Genomic DNA, 27,980 nt, shown 5'->3' with positions numbered 1-27,980 from the left:
TAAAGATATGTATCACACTATTGCTAAAGTTAACATAAATGTAAAATCATACAAATATACCGTAAGTATCATTAAGTAATATAAATGTCTAGTTTCCTTATGAATTTTGTTGCTATTTTCACTGCCTCTTGTGCATCTTCGGTTTTGAACTGTTCGTGTGGAATGTGTGGTGATGGGTGGCAGTTTGGGTATTGAGTTCTCTTAGCATCAACACCAAGTGCCCTCAGCTGATTCACAATGAGGGGCAAGTCATTAAGGTAACCAGCATACTGTGATACTTTCTGGGCAAGGCTAGTGATGGTGGATATAGTTCCAGGATGCTGTCCATTCCTTCTGAACTCTGTTGCTATTAGAGCTTTTTCAACTGCCTGATGCACTTTAAAAAGACACCACTCTGGATTTGGGTTGTATTCAAAGTCGCTCTGAGCAGCAAGAAGGTCACATTGTGCTTGTCTGTACCAGCGATTAGCTTCCTCTTTGTTTGGTCTTGGTGTTTCTTGGAAATGTGACCAAAAATTATATCGCCATCTGAAATTGTTCTGATGGAACTGCTCCCGTCCTCTTTTGTGACTTCTAGCTTCAAAGTTCCATCTATCATAAAAATTGCTGAAGTTGGCCCAATGTGTTGTGTTTTGTTGTGCTGATCTGTTGTGTTTTGTTTTTCCTTGCTGTAGATCTTCAATTCTTTTTAGCAAATATTTAAAGGCTTCATTGGCAAGCTCTGAGTTCTCTGGGTTTTTATCTGGATGCCACCTTAAGTACAGGCGTCTAATGGCCTTTGGTTTGTCCTCATCTGACATCTTCCAGATCTCTTCCAAGCTCTGGTCAATCTCCATTTTAACCTCCTCCAAAGTTTGTGGTAAGGGTCTCTTTGGGGATGGTACAGACTGTGAAGGTTTAGACCTTGATAGTTCAGGCAAAATGTCTATGACTGTGCAGGTAACATTTCCAACTGAACTTGATCTTTTTTCTCTCTTAAACTGATAAAGGTCAAGGGCGCTAACTTCAGTGATCTTTTCATTTCCAATCTGTATTCTGTATCTTGAAGGATTTCTTTTGGTGTGTCCACGATACTCACCCAGACACTCCACAACAATGGCAAAAATATATTCATTTTCTAATTCATCCTTGCTAAAACCAACATACTCCCCTTTCTCAAAATTGTTGAGGAGATCCATATCAAGGGAATCATGCCATTCTTCTGGTACAGGAGTTCCAGGGCTTGGATGGAAAAGTCCCTCTTCATGACTCACAATGTTACGGACTCCATGATTTTCTAAGGCCCTTTCAACATCCTCCATGTTTTCACATAATAAAAGCTGTCCGAGTACTAGCAGGCTTAACGAACTCAAGGAGTTTTCAAGAAGAGCATTGATTTCTTTGGTAAGAAACATATTGACCTCATTCACCACTTTGAGAGCCATGTTATCATTGTGCTTCAAATAGAAAACACACTCATCTTGCTGTTTTTCCACATAAACATGAGTTTCAGTCTCAGTACCTTCTAGTGGCTGATGATTTAACAGAAGTTCAGTGTGTAAAGTCTTGCGACAGACAATTTGAATTTTGCCAAATATTTTTTCACACATGTGTGTAGCTTTAGCCTGTGAAATGGTGCCGTTGCTTTGTTCTCTGATCAAACATATAAGACCGTGACGGAACTCATGAGAAGACAAACGTTTTTCAAACCAGCCACTGAATTCACATGATTTTCCATAATCGCAATATTCCACATGCGCACCAACCAAGTTCACAGAAATTACTTGAGAGAGCAGTTTAGGCTGAATTTCATTAGGAAGCAGCTGCAAAAGTTTTTGATGTTCATAGGGATCTCTATCGAGGTGACATTGGTTTAGATTCACCAGTAGCTTCAGTTTTGTTTTTAGTGAATCCTCTAGTCTGCTGGCCTGAAAGAAGGTGTCATTGAAAAACAATGTGCTGGACTCATAGAGTTTTCCATCTGATGATGGGAGGTAAAGCGTTATATTCTGAAAAACAGTTAATTTTTCCTCTTCGTTTATCAGACAGAAAAGCTGCTGCACAACACGCTGAACAGTTTTCTGCTGGTTTGGTTGAAGTGTGGTTTTATCACAGCACTCTGTATAGATTTCTTTAAGTACAGTACAGAATTGTGTGACAGTAGGCTTTTCTTCAACGCCAATCTTCTTGAAGAATTCTGCATACACTGCATGTTTTGATTGTATGGGGTATAGGTAGAACCTGAACTCATCAGCATTAGGTAGTGCCAGGACTACTTGACTAGCTTTCACAAGATTTGTGTCATTTTCAACAAGAACAAGAGGAACATCAGCCAAAACAGACTCATTAAAATGTACAGATTGTAAGTAGGCGTATGAATTCTTGAACACTTTAGCTCTGGTCTCCATCAACGCTTTAGTTCTGCACTGAGATCTACAGATATTTTTTAGGTTCTGCATGACCTGCTCTGAGGGTGGTTCATCCAAGGCTCCAGCCATCCTTAGGGCATTTAACCCTTTCTGATTGAAGTCCTTTGAGGGCAGTATTGGCATGGCAGTCCATATGAGATATTGATGATCAGACTGCTTTTCAAGCAGTGATCCTTTGATGGCAACCACGTCCCTTCCTTGGGCAAATGCTTTGTGATAATCACAAAGTTTTGTTTCAATCTGCATAGCCACTATAAATTTTATGGTTGCGATTCTTTGCATTAATTTAGATTTTTTCTCATCACCCAAATGAAGTGCTGTCTTAAGTACAGTTACAGATCTGAGTGTAAGAACCTGCAGTTCAGTGTTAGCATCTTTAGCATCTGACTCAATTTGATGAGCAAATGTTATTACCTCCTCTTCAGATACTTTATGCTTTAGTCCAAGGCTCCTGATGAGAGATTTTGCTCTTGTACTATTGTTGAATAGTTCCCAAAAAGTTTTTGGGATAAATCTGTGCTTTGGAAGCATAACTTTATACAGGTTTACAGAATCATCAAAAAAGTATGAGGCCTCCTGAAGGCAGCCGTTAATGTCCTGAATAAATCTGACATCTCTCAATGCTAAGGCAATGCTGTCTTTATAGTCTTTATAGTCAGATCTTTGGCTGAGGTCCAGTAGAAGCCTTATCAAATCAAGAAGCTGGGTCTGAGTAAGCTTGTGTACAGAAGGAATCACAAATTTGACACAATATTTTAAATCATCCAAAATCTTAATGTCCAGACATCTTGATAGGCTTAAATTTGCAAAGCTGTATTTGAGAAAAATGCAGTCTTTGTGATCAAACATGTACAAGCCTGGAAAGGTGTCTTGGCAAACAGTATGCAAAATGAATACATTGCTGTGAAAATCGATTCTTTGCCGTTTTCCACAAATGGTCTGAAATAAAGGCAAAGACTTAAACATTCTCTGATACTCATTTGCTTTTGTAGAGCCAGATTGTAAGAAGCGTTGAAGCTCATCAATTTCATCATCAGAAAGCTTCTCAAACTCTGAATGAGGAACTTTGTCCAACTGCTTCAGAACAGCACTGCAGTCACTGATATTTAACAGTTCTGGTTGTACAGATCTAGTCAAAATTGATCGAAGCCCAAGGAAGAAATCAAGGTCTAATGTCATGAATCCGAGTTTAATGAGAATGGCAGAAATTCGTTCTTTTGGATCATGAACAATACAATGTAGATTTTCGATTTTTTGCAGAAAGCACTGTTCTTTTTGTCCTGGATAGATGACAGGCAAAATCGGACTGCCAGAAAAGTGATTCTTTATTTCACCAAAGACCCGATTTTCTGTTTCAACTTGGAAATCCTTCATTATCACTTTGACTTCATTATCAAAAAAATTCCACATTTCTTTCAGCCATTCTTTTGTTTCCTTTCCTGCTGTATGAAGCCCATTTGTTTCATTACGCAGTGAGTGTTGAAGAAGTTGTTGAAGAACCGGCTTTATAAACTTTGATGCCACTGGGATGGTTAATTCCTCAATATATTTCCCCTTTTGCAAAATAGTTTTGTGGCAAGAATTAACCTGATATTCTACAAACTCTGACTTGTGTTCATTAAAAATTTCAGCAAATTGTGAGATGAGCTTTGGAGAATTGGAGCTGAACTTCCTCAACATTTTATCTTGGGTGAGGAGGAGAGGCAGGCCATTAAGGTCAACAGATTCCTTATTAGCAGTCTTTATGCAAAATTTCAATAGATTTGAACATCCGTTTGGATCTTTGATCAAAGTCTGGTTGATGGGTAATGGTAAATCATCAGTAGTTTGTGAGGGATCATTCATTCTTTTTTTCTTTAAATAACTGATCACTGATAAAGGATTCACTTCAGCCACTTGCACACCTGCAGTCTTAAAACTCTGTCGAAATTTGTCGAATGGCCATGAAAATGGTACTAAGTTCATACCTGTGTGCTCCAAAACTTGAAGAATGCTAAAGTGCTTCTCTGTTATGAAATGAGGTGAATCTGTTGAATCTGGTTTTGAAACACTTGACCAGTTAAATGTGTACTTTGAATCAAAGACATGCAACTGAAGTGTTCCTAGTTTCTGTGTTGGAACACTTCTAAGAGTTGGTATCACAGGAAGGTTTCGTTGATTGATTGACCTGTAGACTTCATTAATCATATCATGCCAAGCTTGGGCTACACTCTTTGACACAGATGGAAAGTGCCTCAGGCAAAAGTGAAGATGTGATTTGAGATTTTCTATGGCTTTGGGTTCACCCTTTTTAAAGCTTGAACAGATGTGTGTTAGCAGGTCAGCATACAGAGGTGCTATTATCTTTAATTTCAGTAACTGATTCCATCTAGTTTTTGAACTCTCACCATCCTCTTTCCATAGATCTCTTCTAGTATGGTCCACCTCAAAGTTTCCATTCACATGGACAGGAAGACTAGTTTCTCCTGGCAATGGCAGAGAACAAAATGCCTTTCCATGAAATTCATTTTCTTTAGGTTTTGTGCCTAAACAAGCTGCAAGGCCTACATGAGGTACTTTGAAGTGCAATTCTTCTTCATTTTGTAGAAAGGATCCATATTGCTCTGCAATAATCCAGAGGCTTTCTTTTCTTCCTGATGTGATCAGAACTTTATAGATAGTTTGCAGTGGAATTACAATTCCAGATTTGAAGGATTTGCAAACATGGTTAAGAAAATCTTCCCTTTGCTCCACCGTACTCTCAATGACTTTTTTCTCGATGAGGAAATAATTGACTTCACTACCATCCTTGTTGATTTCATAGAGGTGTATTTTTGTAACATGCTTCAAAAAGAGAATCAGTTCCTCTGGATTTGATTTTAAAGCCTGGAAAAGTTCCATAATGTCACAGTCTCTAACTTTATTTATAGATATTTCTGATTGGGCTGCCATTTGTTCTGTCCTGAGTGGAAGTCTGAACATGGTTCCAGAATTAAGAGGAAATTTTTCAGGAAGAAATGTTTGGTAAACATCCTGGAAAGACGTTTTGAAATTTTCATCCATTAAGTACATGCAGCCTGGTGACTCCTTTGTTCCAGCTTCTACATATTTTAGGTTTGGATCAGATATGCAGAGATATTCATCACCAGTCAGTATAGATGGGCAGTCAGTCAGCTGGTAAACAGAATTAAAACCAAGACCATATTTCCCAGTCCTACCCAAAGTACCATGTTTTCCTCCTTCTCCTAGTTGCTGAATTCCTATCAGGTCTTCATTTGAGAATTTCTTGTTGTTGTACACACAAAGTGCCGGGCCTTGTAGCAGCTCCCATCTTTCCCCAAATGTTTTTGTAGTCCCATGATTCTGTTTGTCCCATACAAAATGGATTTCTGTTGCCTCTGCATCATCAGCATTCTGAATGAGTTCTTTCAGAATATCTTTTTTGGCTGGATAGGCTTCAATTATGTTTTTTATCCGAACAGTTAGTTTCTCATGTTGTCCGAACTCCTTAGTAAAGGGTGAAAACTCACTGACAAGATGATTCTGTAGTGTGTGGTGTCTTGTTGTCACTACACCAAAATCGCATGCAACCTTTCGAGGTATTAGATTATGGCAGAGGGTTACCCCAGCTTGCACTGGCATCCACGGAGTGTCATTAAATTTCAGCTTGCTTGAATTTGTCAACACACCTCTTTCATCAGGCATTAGACAGTTTTCAACGGTTCCAGATGTAGCCCTATGCAGCCCTTTTATAAGTATGTCAAGACAGACATCAAGATCCCTGTTATGAAGTGGTCTGGAAAAGGTACTAATTTTTTCAAGGACTGCATTAAATTGCTCTACTGTAAATTGTCTGCGTATGCCAACAAAGTTCCAGAGATTCTCAAATTTGGAGAAGATTGTGGGAAGAAAATAGAGATAAGGCTTCACCTCAAAATCACCACCCATGGCCACTGATGAGACATTTACAAAGTGATCATCAATTAAAACAAATGGGATTGATTGCACAAGTTCCATAATAGCAGTGGGATCACCATCATTCAACAGATGTTTGTTGAGATAGTCATAACAACTTTTGGCAATGTTAAGGAGTACAGAATTTTCAAATGATTTCACATGCCGATGTACTTCTTTGAGTTGTCTGAGCACTGTCTCAATTGATGGGTTCTTCATCACCCCCAACTTTGTGAGAACTGGGTCATCCGGCAGTACACCTAATTTAGAAAAATCGACAGTGAATTCTGTCATGTTTACCAAGTGGTTGCTCTGGCAGTCATAGATTTCAGATGGCTTTTTAAGTATGGTCATCACTTCAAAGTGCTGATTGGTACCAACAGCAGGAAGAAAGGATATATGCTTAAGGGTTTCCCAATGCAAAGATTCAACATGACAGGATTTTTTCATTGAATCAAAGAGACAACGAAGATGTTTGTATGTTTTATTTTTGTCTTTAGCCCAAACCTGGGAGATTGTCTTCACTCTCTCTATAACTTCCTCTAATGGGAGTACATCAGTCAACATTCCCAAGCCTGACAATCGATATATCCTTTCTGGAGTGAAGTAGTCATTTTTGGTACCTTCCAGAAAGCGACCCTCCTCTGGCTCATACAAGCATGCTACTTTACCATGAGGGTTCACCAGTTTGTTGGTGAACTGAAGTGTTCCTAGTTTCTGTGTTGGAATGCATGCAGTACTTTTAAGCAATTCGTCAACTTTTTGATCATTCAAGTCTATGGCATTTAATATGAGAGCATTTCTGCCATAAGCATCCATTTTGCTCAAGTTCTTAAAAACTACTCGATAAAAGTCAAACCAGCTAAAAGTTCTCTCCTTTACTATGTCACTGAAGCCAAATCGAATTAAATTATGCCTTGCCCAGGCTGGCAAAGGGACAGCACAGTAGTTTGGTTCAGTATATTTCAGGAACACTTCCATGGCAAGTTTTCCCACTGCCTCATTTTCTTGAATGCTTGGATCAAGAAATCTTGCATTGTCGAAGGAGCACCAGATGTTTCCATTACTCAAGAGCTCAAGGGAATTGCCATCCAAGCTCTGTACAATGGCTGTGTAAAAAGCACTAACCAAAGGTTGAAATGCTTTGTTTACTTGTTCGATATCAGGCCAGAATTTGTAGTAGTCATAGTTTTGAAGACTCCCATTTTGGCATATTTTCTTCAACTCAAGCAGTGAGGTGATGTAGGCTGTAGCAACCGCATCTTGTAGTAATGCTTTGTTCCACTCCAGTTTTATTCCACATTCCCACAGAGCCTTCCTGTTTGATGTGACTGCAAAAGATCCATTGATATGAACTGGGAGGCCTGTATGAATTGGAAGAGGAAGAAAACAAAAGGCCTGGCCATCTGCACATCTTTCATCTGAGGACCAAGTATTGTCTGATTCTCTTTTGAGAGGTACAGCAACTCCTCCAATTGGTAATGAAAATTTGCATTGATTCACTTCTCTCTGAAACATTCTCAGCGAATCCTTTGTTCCAAAACATGAATAAAGGAACCAGGATTGGGTACTGGTTCTCTCTGCACACTCACAAACTATTTCCACAATGTTTGCAGCAAAACAATCAACAGTCCTTTGGCAGTTTGTGGCAGTGTTTTTCAGAGCTTCCCTGATGTCCTGTAGATGCTGTTCATTTGAAACTTTAATTGAACATACAACCTCTTTGGAGATTTTCATGACTGTCTCGATTGGTTCCTGTTTAAAGATTTGAAGAGACAGTAACATTATGTCCTTAAGAAATAACAGAGGAGTAAAAGAACCATCTGTTAACTGTTGCTGGAATGCATTTATGCTCTCTTTGTCATACACCTTGGAGCTAATTTCTGACTTGCAGGCCTCCTCAGCTGTGCGAAATGGTAGTTTAATCAGAGTTCCATTGTAATATTTCTGTTTGCTGTTTGACAGATCACAGTCAAAAATTCCCTGATAAGATTTAAACTGACCAGGAAACCTTCTAAACAGTCTCTCTTTGAACAAGTCAAGTTTAATCCCAGGAACTGCTTTACTTCGTATGTGCTTTTCCAGATGTGTTACATTTGGATCAAGAATTAAAAGACTATTTCCACTCAAAATAGATGGAATATCTGTCACGTGGTAAACAGCATTGAAACCCAGTCCAAACTTCCCAATTTTCTCAAATTTGTTTTCTTTTGATGCAGAGCCAACTCTAACAATGTTTCTCCAATCGTCCTCTGAGAACAGCTCATTGTTGAAAGCCCAAAGACAAGGACCATTGCATAGAGCCATACCATCATCAATAAGTCCTTCAGAAGGGTGTGTTCTGAAATCCAGCATAAATCCACAGGTGCTCGCACCAGCATCTTCGGCATTTTGTACGAGTTCTTTAAAAATATCGCTTTCGTCATCATATTCTTTAAGTATGTTCTTGATTCTCTGAGTGATTGGCTCTGTTTGACCACATTGCTCAATTCCCTCATAGTCTTCCTCGTGTCCAATTATCTGTGGTTTTAGAATACGGGTACTAAGAAAGGGAATTTTCAGCCATCTTGCAGTGATGGGTAGCACTTCCTCATGGATGACATAGAACTCCTCCTTATCTTCTTTTAGATCTTTTAACCCATCATCACTGATATCACAAAAAACAGTTTTTTTCAAAGGCTGAAGGGTGAAGTTTTGGTTTTGTGCCTTGACTGGTACAGGTGTACTGTCCTGTAAAGCCTTTTCATTTTTTCGCATCCAGTCAAGGATGGCTGTTGACAATTTAAGTTCAGATGGTTCTCCATAAGGTGGAGTTCTATCATCAATGTTCTCTTTAATGTCACTGAGTATGGCTTCTATTTCTGTATCAGCAAGTATTTCTTTTACACCACATTCTTTTAGGAGGTCTTCATATTGTAAAAATTCATCTGCCACCTTCTTGACGTAAAGGCTAAGATCCAGTTCAGCTGGATAGGTGAGAACTACTTCCCGTGGTGACACAAACTCAGTCTGGCTCCAGAGCCAAGGAATGCATTTATTGTTCATCTCCCTACTGAAATATTCAGTGTTTTCTTGCATGAATTTGTATGTGCTGTGCAGTTTGTTTTTGAATTCGTAATCTGAATCTGTGCTAACCATTGTTGGAGCTAATGATATCAGTACACACAGATTCTCCAAGACCTTTTCAGCTGGAGGAGGACTATAAAGGTCAAGTTTTTGACAGATACTCTCATTTAGGTCTGAAGCAAGTGGCATGACATGTCCCACAATTGCAGAATATTTTGAAGCCCTTATTTCAGTTGGTTTGTAGAGATACCTCTCCTGGCTTTTTTTACTTTTGTTTGGATTTGGATTTTCACAAGGAACCCATTGCAACTGAATAAGTTCTTGTCTTTTCCCCTCAGAGAATTTTGATAGCAAGTCATTTCCATTCAATATCCTTACAAGAACATCAGCCTTTCTAAAAGCTCTGTTTCGTGAGTGGATCTGGAGCTTCTGAATTTGTGAGGCGACATGAAGTATATTTGCTGGTGACAATTCTTCTTCTTTTGTCTGTAGACCAAGTTGTTTCAAGCTTTTTAGCATCTTTGGTGACCTATAAACCTGTGGTGGGAAGAAGTCTTCCTCAAAAAGATCTAGGAAAGTTTTGTTTGTGGGATCAAAAACACTTGATGGTGTTTTGCGTTCACCCTGCTCTGTCAGAATGAAACTGAGACTCCTGCTTTTCTTCAGCAATTCATCACTTTGGGAGAATAGGATATGTCCATGAGTTAGCATCCAAGCCATTATTTTTTGTTCATCCTCTATGGTGAGAATCATGCCATCAATGCAGTCTATCAAGTAAATGGCTAACTGAGCAGTATCCAGAAGGTCAACATTTAGGAGAGTCAAAAGTCTGCGGTCAGCTTCATTTGCACATTGGACTATGCTGTTAGGTACAGGTAAATCCTTGGGAATGGCTGGGTTGGACTTTAAAATAACTGCTTGTTTTGACTCAATGGCAACATATTTTTCAGACATCAATCTGAAAATGGGCAGAGCTGACAGTAAATCTTGTTCTTCATCAGAAAGACAATCTAAAGAAGAGATATAGGCTTTAAACTCTTCTTTTTCATGAACTGAAACAGAGGCAATGCCATTGACAACCTTGTGTATGTCTGAATTCAAAAGAATTTGTAGGACATTCCTCGGGGATGGTGTTAGTACATATCTTTCAATGTCATGATGCTTCAGACACTCATCTTTCTTAATGACAGTACCTCCGATTGCCTTTATAATTTTTTGCATTTGATCTGACAAGGTGGACTCTCTGCTGCTCTGAAAAATTAAAGTGGATTTCTCTTCCAATCTTGCTAACATTCCAGTACTGAATGCTTGTTGGAGTGGTTCCAGGGGTATTAAAGGCATGCCGATAAAATCCTTTAGTTCTGTCCAGTGAGTGTTCAGAAACTTCCAGAATTCTTTCAACCATGTCTTTGGTGGATGATCATCTTTAACAGAATTCCACTTCACATGACCTGTTGTCTCTTTCCAGTCTCTGGGTAAGTGTTTCCTGGCAAATGCAGCTACACTGTTTGCATCCAAATTAATCAGCTGATAGAGTTTTGAATCTAGAATTGATCAGAGCAGATATATACTTTTAATAGAAAAAACTTAAACTTTATTGCCTTTATTACTTAAAGGTGGGGTGCACGATATTTGAAAGCCAATGTTGACATTTGAAATCACCAAAACAAACCCGCCCCTAACCCAAATGGGTGTCACCCCTGTTTTGATAGCTCCGCCCCACACATACATACGCAAACAAGGCAACCTTTATGGCTTAACCTGCTGGGGCAGCTGGCCGAGGGGATATTTTTATCAATAAATGAACTCAATGAGTAATACTATGGTAATACAGGTCAAATGTGTTTTTGTAGTACTGTGTGTTGTACCGTGAAAGGTTTAGCTCCGTTTCACACGGAAGACGTTCAGTTCTCTCCAGCGCTGGAAAGCTGATCCTATATTAACACGGGTCCTGCTTCTTGCCTTATCGTAAGCCTTTTTTCGCTTTTCGTTTTTATCCGCCATGCCAATCTTTCAATCGCTTTCGGCTAATGTCAGACATGCGCACTGAACACTCTTTCCGCCACATATTGACAAGACACGCCCCTTTCTGCTTATTGGCTACATGTTTGTTTGTTTGTCGGCCCGACTCAGTTTTCTGAAGCATTTCTCAAACATTGTGCACCCCACCTTAAAGGCTGTCAATTTAAGCAACATAAAGTCTTCAGAAAAAGCTGCAAACATTTGATAATTTTTATAGTCTGCATGTAATTCTTATTTGTTACTGTTTATGGGAAGTATGTTACACAGCTACAGTGAGAACTGATGCTTCTATTACAATGTTGTTGGTATGGGATGCTGAATTTCTTTTGATGAGAGACTTTACGAAATGACCATAATCATAACATTTTTTACAATATACAAAAGACATAATTTCCTTACTTGTCATGGCAATGCGTCTCAGATGATAGGCTGTGTTGCTGTTTAAATCTTCAGGCAAAAATCTGTCTTTGCAAAAAGGTAGCAACACTCTGGACAAAGAATATACATGTTACTTTAATGATACACAACACATGAAGATACAACAAACAAGAGTCCTAAGATAAAATACAACAGAACTTACCGTGAAAACTTTTCATTGTCAATCAAAGCAATGTCCTCTTCCCGTTTTGTAAAGGACCTGAAACTTCCATCAGTAAGTGGCAGAAGCTGTAGACCATTTAGTTCTTCATACCTCCCATCACTGAGAACATACTCCAAGATTGACAGTTTCTCGTCCTTACGGATTGATTTAGTGTCACTTCTGTGGAGCACAGATCTAACAAAACCTGGTGTCACCCATTTTAACGTTTCAGGTTTTGGGAAGGTTCCCTTTATGCTGAGCAGAACATGTTCAGGAGCAGTAACAAGGTTTTCTTCTTCCTCCATCAGTATGTGGAAAACTGCAGACATTATATTGGTGTCAGTATAATTACCTGGAAAAACTGCATCTGAAGCAGCAACCCATTTTTTCTCATTTTTAGCTAGAGAAAAGATTTCCTGATTTTTGAATAATCTTTGTAAAAGGTCTACTGCAACTTCATGCCAACGTGGCCTGTGTTCTGTCGCTCTCAGATCAGGCCAGAGATTGTACACAGCACTTACAGGCAGTACCGACTTTCTTGATAGTTGTATACTGTCTTGGATTATCTTGAGATATACATGAGGAAGAACCTCCTTCATTAGCAGCTCATTCCACTCTGCTGATTTATCATTCTTCTGATCCTCTTCCTGCCACTTGATGTACCTTCTGTTGTCTGTAAGACCAAAGCATGCATTAATATGAACAGGGAGTCCTGTCCTGTTTGTTTCATTGTTTGGAAGGGGCAAGAAGCAGCTCAGTCTTCCACTGCCACATGCACTGTCTTCGTCACACCGAAATGCTATGTCAACCTGAGGGTAAAAACTCAGTTTACCAGCGAGCGAGTCAATCTCAGGTACACATCCTTCTGTTAAGCAACAGGCTGTCACAAGCCACTTGGTGGTTGTTTCTTCTTGACATGGCAATCTGCAGGACACTGTTTTAAAGCTAGTCTTGCCTTGCAAACAGTTTCTTCTGAAACCCTCACTTTCCTGGAGTGGGCTGGATGGAGATGATGCAGAAACATTCATCCTAATGGTGACTGTGTCATCTGAGTCAATATGCCACAAAGAAATGGATGAGACTGATCTTAGAAACAAAACACTAATGTCTGCATCTGGAATGAAGCTGTCAAAAAGTTGGGTGGCCTTCTTGGAGTCGTATAAATTGTCAGAAATATCAGAGGCCTCATGACGCAGAGGAAACCGAAAGAGTGTTCCTTTAAAGTAACCTTCATTAATGATCTTCTCCCAAGCACATGCATTCTCACAGACTAGATTAACAATATCCTGAAAAGGTTTGAATTGATCTGTAAATTCTAAAAGGTGCTTTCTGTCCTCTTCATCATCCAGGGACCAGCGGTAACCCTCACGCTCATCATCAAACATCAGCTGTTGTGGGTCAAAAACTGCAAGGTGTTTGGAGCTCAATACCCATGGCAAATCTGTAAATGAAAAAAAAAATCTATGAAATGAAAGAATATTCATTCATTCATTAATCTTATACCGCTTATCCGAACTATCTCGGGTCACGGGGAGCCTGTGCCTATCTCAGGCGTCATTGGGCATCAAGGCAGGATACACCCTGGACGGAGTGCCAACCCATCGCAGGGCACACACACACACTCTCATTCACTCACGCAATCACACACTAGGGACAATTTTCCAGAGATGCCAATCAACCTACCATGCCTGTCTTTGGACTGGGGGAGGAAACCGGAGTACCCGGAGGAAACCCCCGAGGCACGAGGAGAACATGCAAACTCCACACACACAAGGTGGAGGCGGGAATCGAACCCCGACCCTGGAGGTGTGAGGCGAACGTGCTAACCAGTAAGCCACCGTGCCCCCCATGAAAGAATATTAAATATTATATTTTATCTGTAATAAAAGTCGTTTCTAACATTTTTCTATCACAAACCTGTCACTCAATTACAACTATGCAAACAAAAAATTTACATTGTTTGTTGATCATATAAAAATTTAATTACTAAAGTCATTATATAATAGCAGGAGAGATTCTGGCTTAGTGATTAGTGATACATTTGTTCCTTTCTGATGATATCTTCCTGCTGATGCTGATTTCTTTAGCTTATTATTTGCAGAACGTTATGTTGTTGAACAACTACCACCTTCCATTGTCTTTGTAATGGCTGGCTAGGATGCCTAGTGTGGTGATAGTGTGATCATAGAAACCTATAGGATTCAAGAGTATTCTGCTAAATTTTAAGATTAAATCCTTTAAGTTATTGAAATTAGAAAGCATTTAAAGATCTGACAGATGTAAAGATATTCAATGGAGTTTTCATGAAAAAACACATAGATTCCATTAGTTGGATTTTAGGCTCATATGATAAATAGTTATTGAATGTTAAGCATCTTCACCTGTAACATGGTAAACAGAATTGAATCCAATGCCAAATCTCCCCACTTTGGTTGGATCATCGTACTTGATGCTCCTCCCTGCTCGTTGAATCCCTTCCCAGTCCTTCTCAGTAAAGTCTGCATCATTGAACGCGTACAGAGCTGGTCCTACCGGAACAATGAAGTGGTATTAAACTCAGTCAGTATTGGTCAAAATGAAAACGGACTAGACGAAATATGCTATTAGAGTTTAGTAACATTTATTGGAAGTCATATTGCACCTATTGAAATGATGTCCTTTAAAATAGATGTTAAAAATTCAGTCAGCAATATTTTTCTTTTGAGGTGGACTATGAGGTGGACAGACTACACTTTTACAGGTTCCAATTTTCACACTGGGGAAAACATCATCTGGTTTTATTCCAGAAATGTATGTAATAAGTGTGAAGTTATGCCTGGTTCACTAAAAAAACCCACTGGTGTGTGAGTGCCAAAACACCCCAGCCCAACGTGCCCAAAACGACTACCGCCCTGTAGCACTGACTCCCATTGTCATGAAGTGCTTTGAGCGGCTGGCCCTGGCACACCTGAAGGACTCTGCCATCCACATTGGACTCTCACCAGTTTGCCTACCGCAGCAATAGGAGCACAGAAGATGCAGTTTCCATGGCACTGCACTCTGTGCTCACACACTTGGACAATAAGAACACTTATGCATGCATGCTGTTTGTTGACTTCAGCTCTGCATTTAACACCATCATTCTATCCAAGTTAATAGCCAAATTAGTAGATCTGGGTATTAACACCACAACTTGCAACTGGATTATGGACTTTCTGACCAACAGACCCCAGCAGTTTCGATCAGGCTCCATCTGCTCCAACACCATCACACTCAACACTGGTGTACCACAAGGCTGTGTGCTGAGCCCCTTCCTCTACTCCCTCTTCACCTCTGACTGCAGGCCTGTGTATGGATCTAACTCCATCATCAAGTTTGCAGATGACACTACAGTGATCGGTCTCATCACCAACAATGATGAGACTGCCTACAGGGAGGAGATCCAGCACCTAGCCACATGGTGCAATGACAATAACTTGCTCCTTAACACCGCCAAAACAAAGGAGCTCATTGTGGACTTCAAGAAAGAGACAGAAGACACACATGACAACATCCACATCAATGGGATGGCTGTTGAGTGCATTTCCAGTTTCAAGGTCCTGTGGATCCACATCTCGGCGGACCTGTCCTGGACTACCAACACCTCCAGCCTGATCAAGAAGGACACTAAAGGACACTTTAGGACACAGCTTTCCAAAGGACACAGCTTTCCTCGGATATCCTGGTGAACTTCTACCGCTGTGCAATAGAAAGTATCCTGACCAGCTGTGTCACAGTCTGGTATGGGAGCTGCTCTGTTGCAGAGCACAGGGCATTGCAGCGGGTGGTGAAAACTGCCCAGCGCATCACAGGGACTCCACTTCCAGCCATGGAGGATATCCAGAAGAAACGCTGTCTGCGTCAAGCTCGCAGCATTCTTAAGGACTCCTTTCATCCCGCCCATGGACTGTTTTCTCTCCTGCCCTCCGGCAGGCATTTCAGGTGCCTCCGGACCAAGACCAGCCGACTAAAGAACAGCTTTTTTCCTAGAGTTGTCTCTTCATTGAACTCTGCCCCTCACTGATCCTACTGTCCTACATACACTGTTACACCCCCCCAACCTCACACTTTGTTTGTATTGCGCTAATGGACTGTCAACACAAAAACTTCTGATCACTGTACATTTGCTCATTTCTCACCCCACAATTCGTTATTGCACTAATGGACTGTTACACAAAACAGTCTTTCCAGTGCTCATTTGCACACTTGCTCTTTTTTTTGCATTGCTGCTCACCATTTCCTTACCATTGTATATACCCACCTGATTGCTGTTTATAGTAACAGCAATATACAGTATTATATCATAGTACATATCCTCCTGTATATTTTTGTTTATAGTAATAACAATATATTTTGTTTATAGCACATACCCTTCTGTTAATTTCAGTTTATAGTAATAGCCATCTGTATATTATGTTCATAGCACATATATATTCATCTGTATATTATATTCATAGTACATACACATCTGTAAATTACTGTTTATAGGAATGGCCATATATTTTGTTACAGCACATATTCTTCTGTAAATTTCAGTAAATCTGTATATTATGTTCATAGTACACACACATCTGTAAATTACTTCCATATTACCACTTTATTTAACTCTTGTAAACACTGTATATCCTGCACTTGCTACTATTGCACTCTGGTTAGACCTAAACTGCATTTCGTTGCCTTGTACTTGTACTGTACATGTGTAATGACAATACAGTAGAATCTAATCTAATCTAATCTAATCTAAAGATCAAGAAGGATTTCACAACATCAGCAGGGGGAACATATCATTGGTGTTATCTGGTTGTTCAATGAGCTCAACCAACTTTGTGTTTGTCAGCCAGGATTATCTAATGCTTATGTCATGCCTGATTCCTGAGTCATAGCTTAAAAAAATTAAATTAAAGACAGGAGGTGCAGATGATTTAGGGGTCACTAGTAACTGTGAGTATGATCAATTGATCTACAAACTGGGTTTGAGGCCTTATGTTTAAGCACTGATTAGTTGATTGGTTACATAATTTAAATAATAGTATGATTTAATTAGGGTTAACAATAAAAATAAGTGAGAACTATATTCTGTTGTTGTGCTGTTTTGTTTAACTTTTTGAAGGTACCCTAAAAAGTGCAGACTTAAAAGACCAAGCTAAAATCAGCTTCTAAAGTCTTTCTCCATACTCTAACAAACTTGGTTCTATAGTGTTGCTGCTTCTATAGTGTTTTTTTAAGCAATGTCTGACTTTCATTGGTTAACATTCATAGAATCTTTATTATTACTTTTGTAGATTAAAGTGTCAGATCGCACCATCCGTCGTTGTTTGAGCCAAAGTGGACTACATGGGAGATGACCAAGGAGGACACAAATCATAAAAAAGCTAGACTGGAATATGCCAAACTACATGTTGACAAGCCTGAAAAACTCATAGAATTTTTATTATTACTTTTGTCAGATTAAAGTTTTTTTCTGTGACCATTGAGTTTTTCTTTCATTGACCAAAGGGTACCAACAATTTTGTCCACATGTGTAACCCATTACTTTTAATGTATCCTATTTGTGTATCTTTATTACAACAGGTGCATTCAGTAATTTAAGCAGTACTCACATTTTTTTACAGAAACGAAATGAGACATTAACAGAAATGGAGAAGCTGATGTTGATGGTCAGGCACTAGCACAAGAGATCCTAAACCTCCCATAATTGCTACCACACACAATGGCTCTGGAAATATTTTCACTTTTTAAGGACAACCACCAACCAGAGCTGTATCCAAATGTCTGGATTGCTTTGCGTATAAACAGTTACACTAACTGTGACAGTGACCTCTGCTGAGTGAAATTCTCCAGTAGAAGTCATTGGTTTATATTATAAAATGATAATAAAATCTGATGACCAGTGATTCTGGTCTAAGGTTCCTGTGGTGGTCCTGTGGAGGGGGAATGGGGTGAAAGAATATTCAAGCTCTACTTCTTAAATAATAATCATTGTAATTATGTCCTTTTGCAGAAATACTCCTGTGTTTACGATTATTTTGTTTTCCTGTTGTGTAACCAGAAAATAATACTTCACTGAGACTAGAATAACTTTAAGTTTGTGCGTTACTGAACTTGCTTTTGGTCATTACAGGATAAATGATTATTACAGTGATGTTTTTTTTTTTTTTTCTCATTTTTAATGAAAAAAAGATTTTTTTTCTCTTTCCTTTTTACATTATTGAGTTATGTTTTTGCAGTGTACCAATTGTAGTTTCATAGTAGTATACTGGAAATCGTGTTGGCAGTAACTTGCTGTGAGATAGAAAATAATCCATTAGTTTGTGTTACAAATGAAAATTAATGTGTCCCTTTCACTTAAAGCTAGATTTCTGTATGCTTATTTACTATAAAATACAGGATATTTCTCACAGTGTAGAACTTGCCATTATTGAAAAGGTCTGTTTTGGCTTTGTAAATACTTATATAATTACCTTGATACTTTCCCAGTTCTTGGCTCCACACACTTTCTGTGCCATATCTTCTCTTATCGTGAATGAATATGGTTTTTGACGCTCCGGCATCGTCTGCATTTTGTATCAGCTCCTGTTAAACAACAACTAATTAAAACCTCTCTCATTCTCTTTCATAAAACCCCTTAGAAATAGTTATTTTATTTGTCATGCATCTTCGAATCAAAACCGTTTAAAAAGAAATCATTTTCCAGCTGTATTTACAAACGAATGAAAGTAAATGGTGACAGCTCTGAAAATTAATTAAAAACAAAAAAGTAGAATACCAGGGTTGGAAAAGTCATCAGAGAGACACATTTTGCTTCAATTACAGCCATTAATATCTTTGGCTATGTCTATACTAGCTCTGCACACCTAGATTGGGTAATTTTGCTCTGGCTTGGCCTCTCAATTACATTCACTTTCCTATTCATTGGCACTGCATTCTTTTGCCAGTATATTAGGGATCATTGTCATGTTGGAAGGTGAATGACCTGCTCTTATTCAGCAGAGAGACGCAGGCTTTTCTCAAGAAATTGGAGTTACTTAGAAGCATCCATTTGCACTTCAGCTTTGTGTAAAGCTTATGAGACAGTTGTCACATGCACAGACTGACCAGTCCCAGTCAAAAAGTTTGTAAGTCCTTCAAAATTGCCTTTGACCTCTTGGTAGTTTCTCTGATCAATATCCTCCTAGCTTCGTCATCCAGTTTGGATAGAAGGCCTGATCTAAGCAATGTTGGTGGTTCCATACTCTTTCTACTTCTTAATGATGATTGTTACAGTACTCAGTACACTCATTGGGACAGCTAAAGCCTTAGTTTCTTTAGCTTTTTGAAAGAACTTTCCCAACCATGGTGAATTCTTTGCAGTACTATGCACTACTAACAATTGAATCTTCAAGAAACCACTGATTTTTATTTTAAAGTAATCAGAATCCACTACAATTGATGTCAGGTGGGGCATTTAGTCTGGTTCTTGATCTTTAACTGGTTGCACCTGATCAAGTTTATAATAGTATAGTCAAAGGGGCTGTTCATTTTACCAAAGCAGGTATATAACTAATTATTTTTTTAATAATTCCTCAGAATGTTTTAATTTTTTTTCACTTTGATTATTTTTTAATATGTACATACAACTCAAAAAGTCTTAATTGATTTTATTTTTCAGGGTGTAATGTGCAAAAAAGATTTTCACAAAGTATGATGACTTTCTATTAAGATTTTTATTTATATTTATTTATTTATTTTTTATTTATATTTATATCTATTAAGATTTTAACTTAGAATGAAAGAACATGAAGGATCAAGGAATTATGGAGGAATTTATAAGATGGTTTATGAAATGGATATGTAAGGTTAAGGGAGAATTACTGTTAATAAGTGTTAATAATGAAGTCAATATGAGAGAGTTCATGAAGTATTACACATTATAATGTATTATGGTATAAAGTTGATTAGACACAATTAAGTTTATAGAGAGGATTATAAAGTCATAAAAGAATTATGAGACATAGAGTATTATAATTGTTGTTGTCAAAGTACATGTAACATTTAACATTAGCATAAAACATTTATGTTTTACAGAAAAAACAATCATGCTTCACCTTCAGTATCTGTCCTCCATCAGGGTAGCGTCTGAGAATCTCCTTCAGGTAGTCGATAAATGGTGGTGCTGTGGCTCCAAATGCATTTCTTTAGAGAAGAACATGTAATTAAAAAAATGTCTCTATACATACAGTATATACATGTAACAATGTAAATATCAAAATAAAATCTATAGTTTAAATCCCTTGCACACAACAGCTGTCTCTGACCTCAAATGCAGCTTTTTAAAACACCCTTATTATTTTTAAATTGTGTTGCATATAGTAATAAATCTACAATGTATAGGACATATAGCATAGCTTTGATGTACATTTTGGATTAGGTGCCTTTGGATTATGAAATAAAAGGTTTATGAATAATTTGTATATTATAAGTTATAATATAGTGGAGATATTGTAAGATCTAGCCTGGACATTTCCCCTCCACACCACTAGAGGGCAATCTCCTGTAAATGGGTTTGATGGAGGGCTTTCTCACTTAAACCACCCATTTCCTGTTTGACCTTTTATCACAGTGAGAAGCTTTAGAGTTTGCTCATCAATCATGTGAGCTCTAAGCCACATGGACAACTACTTGTGAGCCACAAACACTAACCAGAGCATCTCTCCACAGCTGTGGATAAAGTCATCTAAGTCTGTAGGGGGAACAATGAGCACAAACCATCCCACATCAGGGAAGCCAGGTAAATAATGTGACCACTTTTGCTGACCCGGAACTACACCAAGAACACGTTCCTCTCATTCGACTGATGCAATAAACCATTCTTTTTGCTTGTGGATCTTCAAATTTCTGGAGACATGTCAATAAAATCCCTCAAGTGCTGGAGTCATTTTTATATTTCTTAGAGTTTTATTTAGCTGATTGCATTTGTTTCCTTTCTCGTCTTAATGAATTCAATTCTTATTATGTGTTTGTATCAGATTAATGTAATTATTCTGTATGTTATTGATTTTTCCCCCAGTACATAAGTGATTGGATTCCTTCCAGGATTTCTTAGTATTGTATGTAACACAGCCTGCTTGGTGAATGGATTTAGCAGCTCCTCTTCTAAAATGGAAGGGTATGATCATAAGGCTCTATATTGAGGTTTAAATAAATAAACCTGAAATGTGTGGCTTTAAAAATGAAAAAGATTTTCAAAACTTTACAATGGCTCCCTCTGGTGGCTTAAATGAGAAATGTTTAGGCTAAATGTCATTGAGAGAACATTCAATACAACCATCCAAATGATACTGATGTTGAATTCATTTAAATCTGTATTTGAATTAGTTCATCTCACATATTAGATGGTGTGAGCGAAATGACTGGGATGAGCAAAGGATGGTTAACTGTAATGCGTTTCTATATTGCTTGGGTAAACTTTTAATCAATTTCCCACAAGCATATTCTGAGAGAAGATGAGCCTTCACAGCAAAGCAAGCCTTCAATACTGTGAAACATAGATTCACAACAGCCTCTATCTTGTACTTGCCTGGAGTGTTTTTATCCTGGGGGTAATGGTAGGGGTTTGGGGTGTAAGGGTTCCTCAAAACCACCAGAGGGAGCCATTGTCAAATTTTCAAAATCTTTTTCATTTTTAAAGCCACACATTTCAGGGTTATTTTCTTTAACTACAATCCACTGCCTTACAGTTTGCTCAGTTATGAGTTCTGTGCCATTTGTTTAGCATTGCTACTATGTGTATAACCTAAATATGATAGAAATTGTGGCCCACAAATTTCTAGGCTGGAAAAAAATATATAACTATAATTGCAGTGAAGCAATTATGTCTAAAGTATTTGTGATACTCTAGAATAGTCGTAAATTATAGTCTGCCCCTTTAACATCAAATATGTTGTGAGATCTGCTTATGCAATCCTTACGTTATAATTAGATTAGAGTGTTTGTGTGAAGTGATGTATCTCAGACCACTCACTTTATTTTCTTCTTCTTTGTTTGTGGTAAAGACATCACTGCAGCTTTATGTTCTCCTTTGAACACAAAAAAAAAACACATAACACATCCGAAATAACATTATGACAAACTGCAGCTTTTCTTTTTCCCTCTCGGTGCAGTTGAATTCTGATTGGTCAGAAAGTATTGATAAGTGATTGATTAATTGTTTGTTTGTAGCTTTTTCCTTCCTGGTGAACAGAAGCTGAGATTCATCGAAATATTTTTTTTGCAAATGAGTAAGGATAAAAGAGAGAGGAATTTGTAAAATATTTGCATTCACTTTCCAGGATCCACACATCAGCAACTCCTTCTCATGCACATGCAAGTTAAATGAGATCATGTGGTGGATGAAGGTGTGGTGGAGATGGCGAGAGAGAGAGTCCTCTGTAACACTGTAGACAGGTTTTCCATTCAGTTTTCAATGAACATGATAAAAAGTATTAAATAGTGGATGAAAAGAACAATAACAGCAAATGAGCATGACCTTTGGAAATATAAAGTTGCTTTGGTGTGTTGTCTAGATTTGTAGTTATTTGTTTGTTTATTTATTTATTTATTTTAATTTTTTTTATTCATGTTTGATAGCATGACAGTAAGAGCTATTCTACGCTAAAAGATTTCACCCAGGGAAATGTTCCATAATAATTGTTAGTCTGCCATCTTAGTCAAGGCACTTAGATTTATGTGGTTTCAATGTGGTTTTAAAGTGATGTTCTCAATGTGGTTTTAAAATGATGTCCATATCATGTAACATTATTGTTATTGGTCAGAATGTATTTATTAATGGAGAGTCTGTTTGTAGATTTGTCCCTAAAGATATGCTTCAGTTCTGGCATCAGGATGGTGGAATGTACTTCCCCTAAATGTTAGAACAGCTTTAACCAATGGGTTGTGACCTACCTCTTCCTGAGACACTTAAACTATCTCTTATTTCAACTTTTTGTTTTATATATTAAAAAAAAGTTTTAATCCTCCAAACAGAGCCCTTAGGTTTATGATATTTTAAGTTTGTGTCCTAGTGAACCAGTGTTAAAGTGTTTATTGATAGAGACTTCAAAACACTTTTGTACATCGCTATAGTTAAGGTTAAAACTTATATATTGATATTTTATATAAATGTCTTGGTGTGATGATGATGGTGATGTATTCTTTTTCTTCATCATCTTACATTTAGTATATTGCATTTAGCAGACTCTCTTATCCAGAGTGACTTACATTATTATTATTGTAAGGGAGATGTGCTGCATGCACTAAGGGGCAGTACCAATACAGTATAATAAAGTAGAGGAGGATTTAATTAAATCAACTTAGTATCAACTTTATTGTAGTTGTTATTATTATTATTATTATTATTATTATTATTATTATTATTATTATTATTATTAACAACAACAAAAAGGAGATCTCACTGCAATATTGGCTGTATGGCAGTAAAAAAGACAGAATAAAGAAAGAAAAATTGTACACTACTCAAAGGAGAATGAACATTATTGACAAAGCCCTCTGTATGTCTGCATCTACTATCACTATTATAAATGCTGTATTTATTTAATGAATAAATAAATATATTTTTTATAATAATGTTAGTAGATGCGATGGAGCATAAACATGCATTAAGTTATAAAACATTATAAATTTTGCAGATAAAATATAAGTAAAATCAATGTGATGTCTTACTTTTAGCGATGGTGAATGAATGGATGAATTCATTTCAGTTCTTACCTCCTGACGGTCATGATGGTGATGAGAGAGAATGTCATGTCTGCTGTGCTGAAGTGAGAAATGTCTGTCTCTGAGCTCCACTCGGCTTAAATACAGACACACAGTTTCACTTTCCCTGAAAACAAAACCCAAGCCAGGAGTTTGCTGAATCATTTATTATACTGAATTATAATAGTGGATGATGGGAAAACTGTTACACTGGGGAGAGAATACACCCACATTATATCTCTTTATACAGTATAACACATCATATTTCAATTATAATTCTAATATTTTATTTAAGCAAATATTATATTTTATTGTGATAGAATTTTATTTAATTATTTATCTATTTATTTATGTATTACAATTATTAGTAATTGTAATAAATAAATAAATAGATAAATAAATAAATAAATAAATATGCAATACTATCACAATAAAATATACCATTTTGATAGTATTGCATATTTATAATTTATTTATTTCAATTATTAGTAATTAATACATAAACAAACAAACCAACAAATAAATAAATATGCTAACAATAAAATACACCATTGTGATAGTATTGCATATCTATATTCATTTATTTATTACAATTATTAGTAATTGTAATAAATAATACTATAACAATAAAATATTAATTTAGTTATTTATTACAATTATTAGTAATTGTAATTTATTTATTATTCATAAACAAAACATCTTTCAAGAGCAAGCCTGGGGATATGAGGGTGTGACCTTCAGAGAAAGCAGTTTAAAAACATTCCTTTAACATTTCTTTAACTCTATACTATTTAGTGAGGAAATCATCACCATCATCATCATCATCATCATCATCATCACCATCACCGTCCCGTGTTAAATGCACAGAGGTCCAGTAGGGGGCAATGTGATCCCCTTGAGCTGTGTGTGAAGCTCCAGTATGACAGAAGAAGATGTGTAAGTACTGCAGTCACTTTCGTTTTGTCGCTAGCAGCCTAGTGATGTGAGGAGTCGAGGGTGTGATTTGGGACACAGCCCAGACCGCAGCCAGTGAGTCATATGGCGTGTCGGTGTGTTTTGTGCGCCGGGGATTAAACCGGATTAATTTCCAGTCGAACACAAAGCGCATGAGTTTCATTGTGTGGTTTATCTGAAACCTCCATCCAAGCCTTTTCACCTGCATGTGAGGCTGTGTGTTTGTTTTGAGGTCAATCATTTTAGCCTGCATGTCAGCACAGAACAGTCCATGACAAGTTCACCTCCAGATGAGTCTCAGTTATTGTCCTCGAAGCTGATTAACACCCTTCAGATCTGATTAACACCCTTCAGATAACTGACCTCACTTCTCATCTGTGATGTCTGTTACTGTGCAGCTCATGCAACAATTACAGCTGAATCTGATTGAAATCAGTATTAAAGATGATGTAGAGACTCTAAAGCCAACACGATGTCCTAATTTTTTTGGTTAATTTGCACCAAGGATCAAATGAAAGATCAACCTGGACACGTCACTGAGATGACAGGTGAAAGCCCAAGCACTGTGACGCCACACTCGGACTGCGGTATTAAAGAAGAGGACACGCACAAATGTGAGACGCACTCAGGACCTCCCGGTTCTGAGGGGCGTGAGACGCACGAACACGATGCGAGTCTGACCTCTGACCAGGCCACACATTCTGACAGGCGTCTCTGTAAAGGAGGAGCTGAGAAACCATACACATGTCTGACTTGCAGGAAGACTTTTGCCACATCGTCACACCTGGCGCTCCACGTGTGCACACGCAGCGGTGACAAGAAGCATGAGCGCAGCAGGTACAGGTGCAGGAAACACGCGTGCGCCAAGGCATTTTCTCGGCCGTCTCAGCTGGTGCGCCACATGGCAGTCCACGTGGGTGAGAAGCCCTTCAAATGCCCAGACTGCGGCAGGTGTTTTGGACGTGGGTCACACTTGGAGACCCATCGACGGCTTCACACGGGCGAGAAGCCGTTCAAGTGCAGCGTGTGCGGCAAGTCCTTCACGCAGAAGTCCGGCCTCATCGTACACGTGAGAAAGCACACGGGCGAGCGGCCGTACAAATGCGACAAGTGCAGCGAGGCTTTTCGCACCGCCGCTCACCTCCTCTCCCATCAGGCCGTCGAGGCAGGAGAGGGCCGACACGCCTGCGCCACATGCCATAAAAGCTTCAGGACCGTTTCAGCGCTCAGGCAGCATGAAAAGATTCACAGAGAGTCGCACGATTCCTTCACGCACACATGCAGAGTTTGTTCTGGCTCTTTCGTTTGCACCAGTGAACTGCACAACGAGCTCCAGGACACCGAGTCGGTCATGTGTGTCTTTCACTGCAGAGTCTGTAACATGGTTTTCACAGACATGGCCACCTTTGAGAATCACTGCGAGAAGCATCAGAGGGAGAAAAGTGTGTGCAGAGAAGAGGATCACAACCTGGGTGAAGAAGAGGATGAAGAAGAGGTGGAGGAGGAGGAGGTGGGAAAAAAAAAGAACAGCGTTCGAGACCCACCTTTTCGACCGCACGTGGCAACGTCAGCGACGCGCTACACATCTGAGGTCAGCACACGTTCCAAAACCAGAGCCAGGAGCAGCACCGAGGGATTAAATTGACTTTTGATTTACGTGTTATTTCTTGGCTTTTAATCTTACACACCCATAAATTTTTTCTTTTATGTGTATTTATATATATATATATTATTTCGGCCTTATCAGTAGGTCAGAGAGGAACAGTGTACACAATTTACCTGTTACCTCAAATGCAGTCGATCAGCAGAGGCGTGTTTATCATCTAAAGGGGGTGGAGCTACAGTATGACATGAAAGTAGTTTGGCAAGTAAAAAAAGTTTATAGCCATCAGATTTGCATCCTGAGCGTGATTTGCATATGCAAATGACCTTCAGTTTACACTCTGACTTTTGACTTTGTGTCTGATGGTTTGTCCTCGTTTACAGAATGAAAGAGTGTCAGATCCACAGCGAGAAGTCTGTCTGAGAGACTGAAAACCTTCTTAAAAACACTGTGGGATCGTTTGAACATGTTAATTAGCTGATCAAGAGGCTATATTACATGTTGTTTATTAGCTACATTAACATTGTAGTTCTAGCGCAAGTGAGAAGAAGCTAATTTTATACAACGACACCGAACAAGTCTGAGCTGATCGACGTGTGTAAGGATTGTGAGGTCACGTGACATTTACGGCGTTTAGTGGCGTTTTAAACAGTTAACATATCGCATGAGGTTTATTATTATTATAGGCTAAAAAATGTATTTGCAGTAAGGATGGTTAAAAAGTGTTTGATGTTGTTCCGAGTTACAGTACATACATGGAATGTTGATTCAAAGTTGTGTTGTGTTTGACTTGTTTAATCTGGACATGTATGTGGATCGTGTGATATTCAAGAGATTATATCTTTGTGTGTGCATATAATTCCATCTAATTCTATAATACACTCTTGTTTATGTTGTTTATGCAAAACAGTGTAACATCCACCACAAGATTTACACAATTTTTAAGTAAAGTATAACAGATCAGCGTTTTATCTACAGTTTAGAAACTATTACATCATAATGCTGTCGAATTCTCAAATCGGATTGGATATATAATATCCAAATAAATAAATAAATTCTTTATATCAGCAGCTCTGACAGCATCACATGCATCATTTTTATTATTATTGTTTTATTGTTTCTATAGCAACAGCTCTCTCACATGAGGGACGTTCTATCTAGAGGGATAAAAAAACGTGTGTAATTGGTGATACTTGTGATCAATCCTTTATTGATGGAAGGAGTCTCCAGTGTCAGAGGGAAAGATGTAACCTTTCAGAGTAGAGGAGTTTCCACAGATAAAATATTTAGTCTCTGATTTTTAAAGAAAGTGAAAACCTGAAACCACCAACAGAAAAATCTCTACAGAGGATGAAATCTGTCACGTGAGGAAAATAACGTCTGGTTTTCAGTTTGGTGTTCTTTTGAGGCATTTCTTGCTAAACATATCTTATCACCACAGTAATGTTTTATTCATCTTCAATATTCAGACCTCACACACTTCACGTCTCTGTGTTGTAGCGGACGTCTAAATATCATGACGTGTGTTAGATTTCATTTTCGATTTCACATCAGAACAATTACACATGTAAAAATATACTTCTTTAGAAAAGCATCAAAAAAACACGAGATCACGTCCAAAAGGGTGTGTGTGGGGGCAGATGGGGTGATGGTGAGTTTAAACCAT

At 38.2% G+C, this 27,980-nt stretch overlaps 2 protein-coding genes across 2 annotated transcripts; one reads left to right on the top strand and one right to left on the bottom strand.

Annotated features, from left to right (window-relative positions):
• On the bottom strand, window positions 1-23,834 carry LOC132850452 (sacsin-like). Its single transcript, XM_060877060.1, has 8 exons — window positions 23,770-23,834; window positions 22,028-22,082; window positions 20,112-20,199; window positions 18,489-18,600; window positions 14,391-14,537; window positions 12,010-13,450; window positions 11,829-11,917; window positions 1-10,951 (listed from the first exon to the last, which is right to left on the bottom strand). Exons 2-8 carry the CDS (start codon window positions 22,060-22,062, stop codon window positions 72-74), a joined length of 12,792 nt encoding a protein of 4,263 aa, XP_060733043.1. The 5' UTR covers window positions 22,063-22,082; window positions 23,770-23,834; the 3' UTR covers window positions 1-71.
• A 938-nt stretch (window positions 23,835-24,772) lies between these two features.
• On the top strand, window positions 24,773-27,170 carry LOC132850732 (zinc finger protein 239). The gene has a single exon (XM_060877394.1). The coding sequence runs from the start codon at window positions 25,223-25,225 to the stop codon at window positions 26,354-26,356; it is 1,134 nt and encodes a 377-aa protein (XP_060733377.1). The 5' UTR covers window positions 24,773-25,222; the 3' UTR covers window positions 26,357-27,170.
• The last annotated feature ends 810 nt before the right edge of the window (window positions 27,171-27,980 follow it).

Source organism: Tachysurus vachellii, chromosome 8 (assembly GCF_030014155.1).
Source record: "Tachysurus vachellii isolate PV-2020 chromosome 8, HZAU_Pvac_v1, whole genome shotgun sequence".
Classification (NCBI taxonomy): domain Eukaryota; kingdom Metazoa; phylum Chordata; class Actinopteri; order Siluriformes; family Bagridae; genus Tachysurus; species Tachysurus vachellii.
Note: the sequence above shows the minus strand (reverse complement) of the source record. Positions and strands in the feature narration are given on the sequence as shown.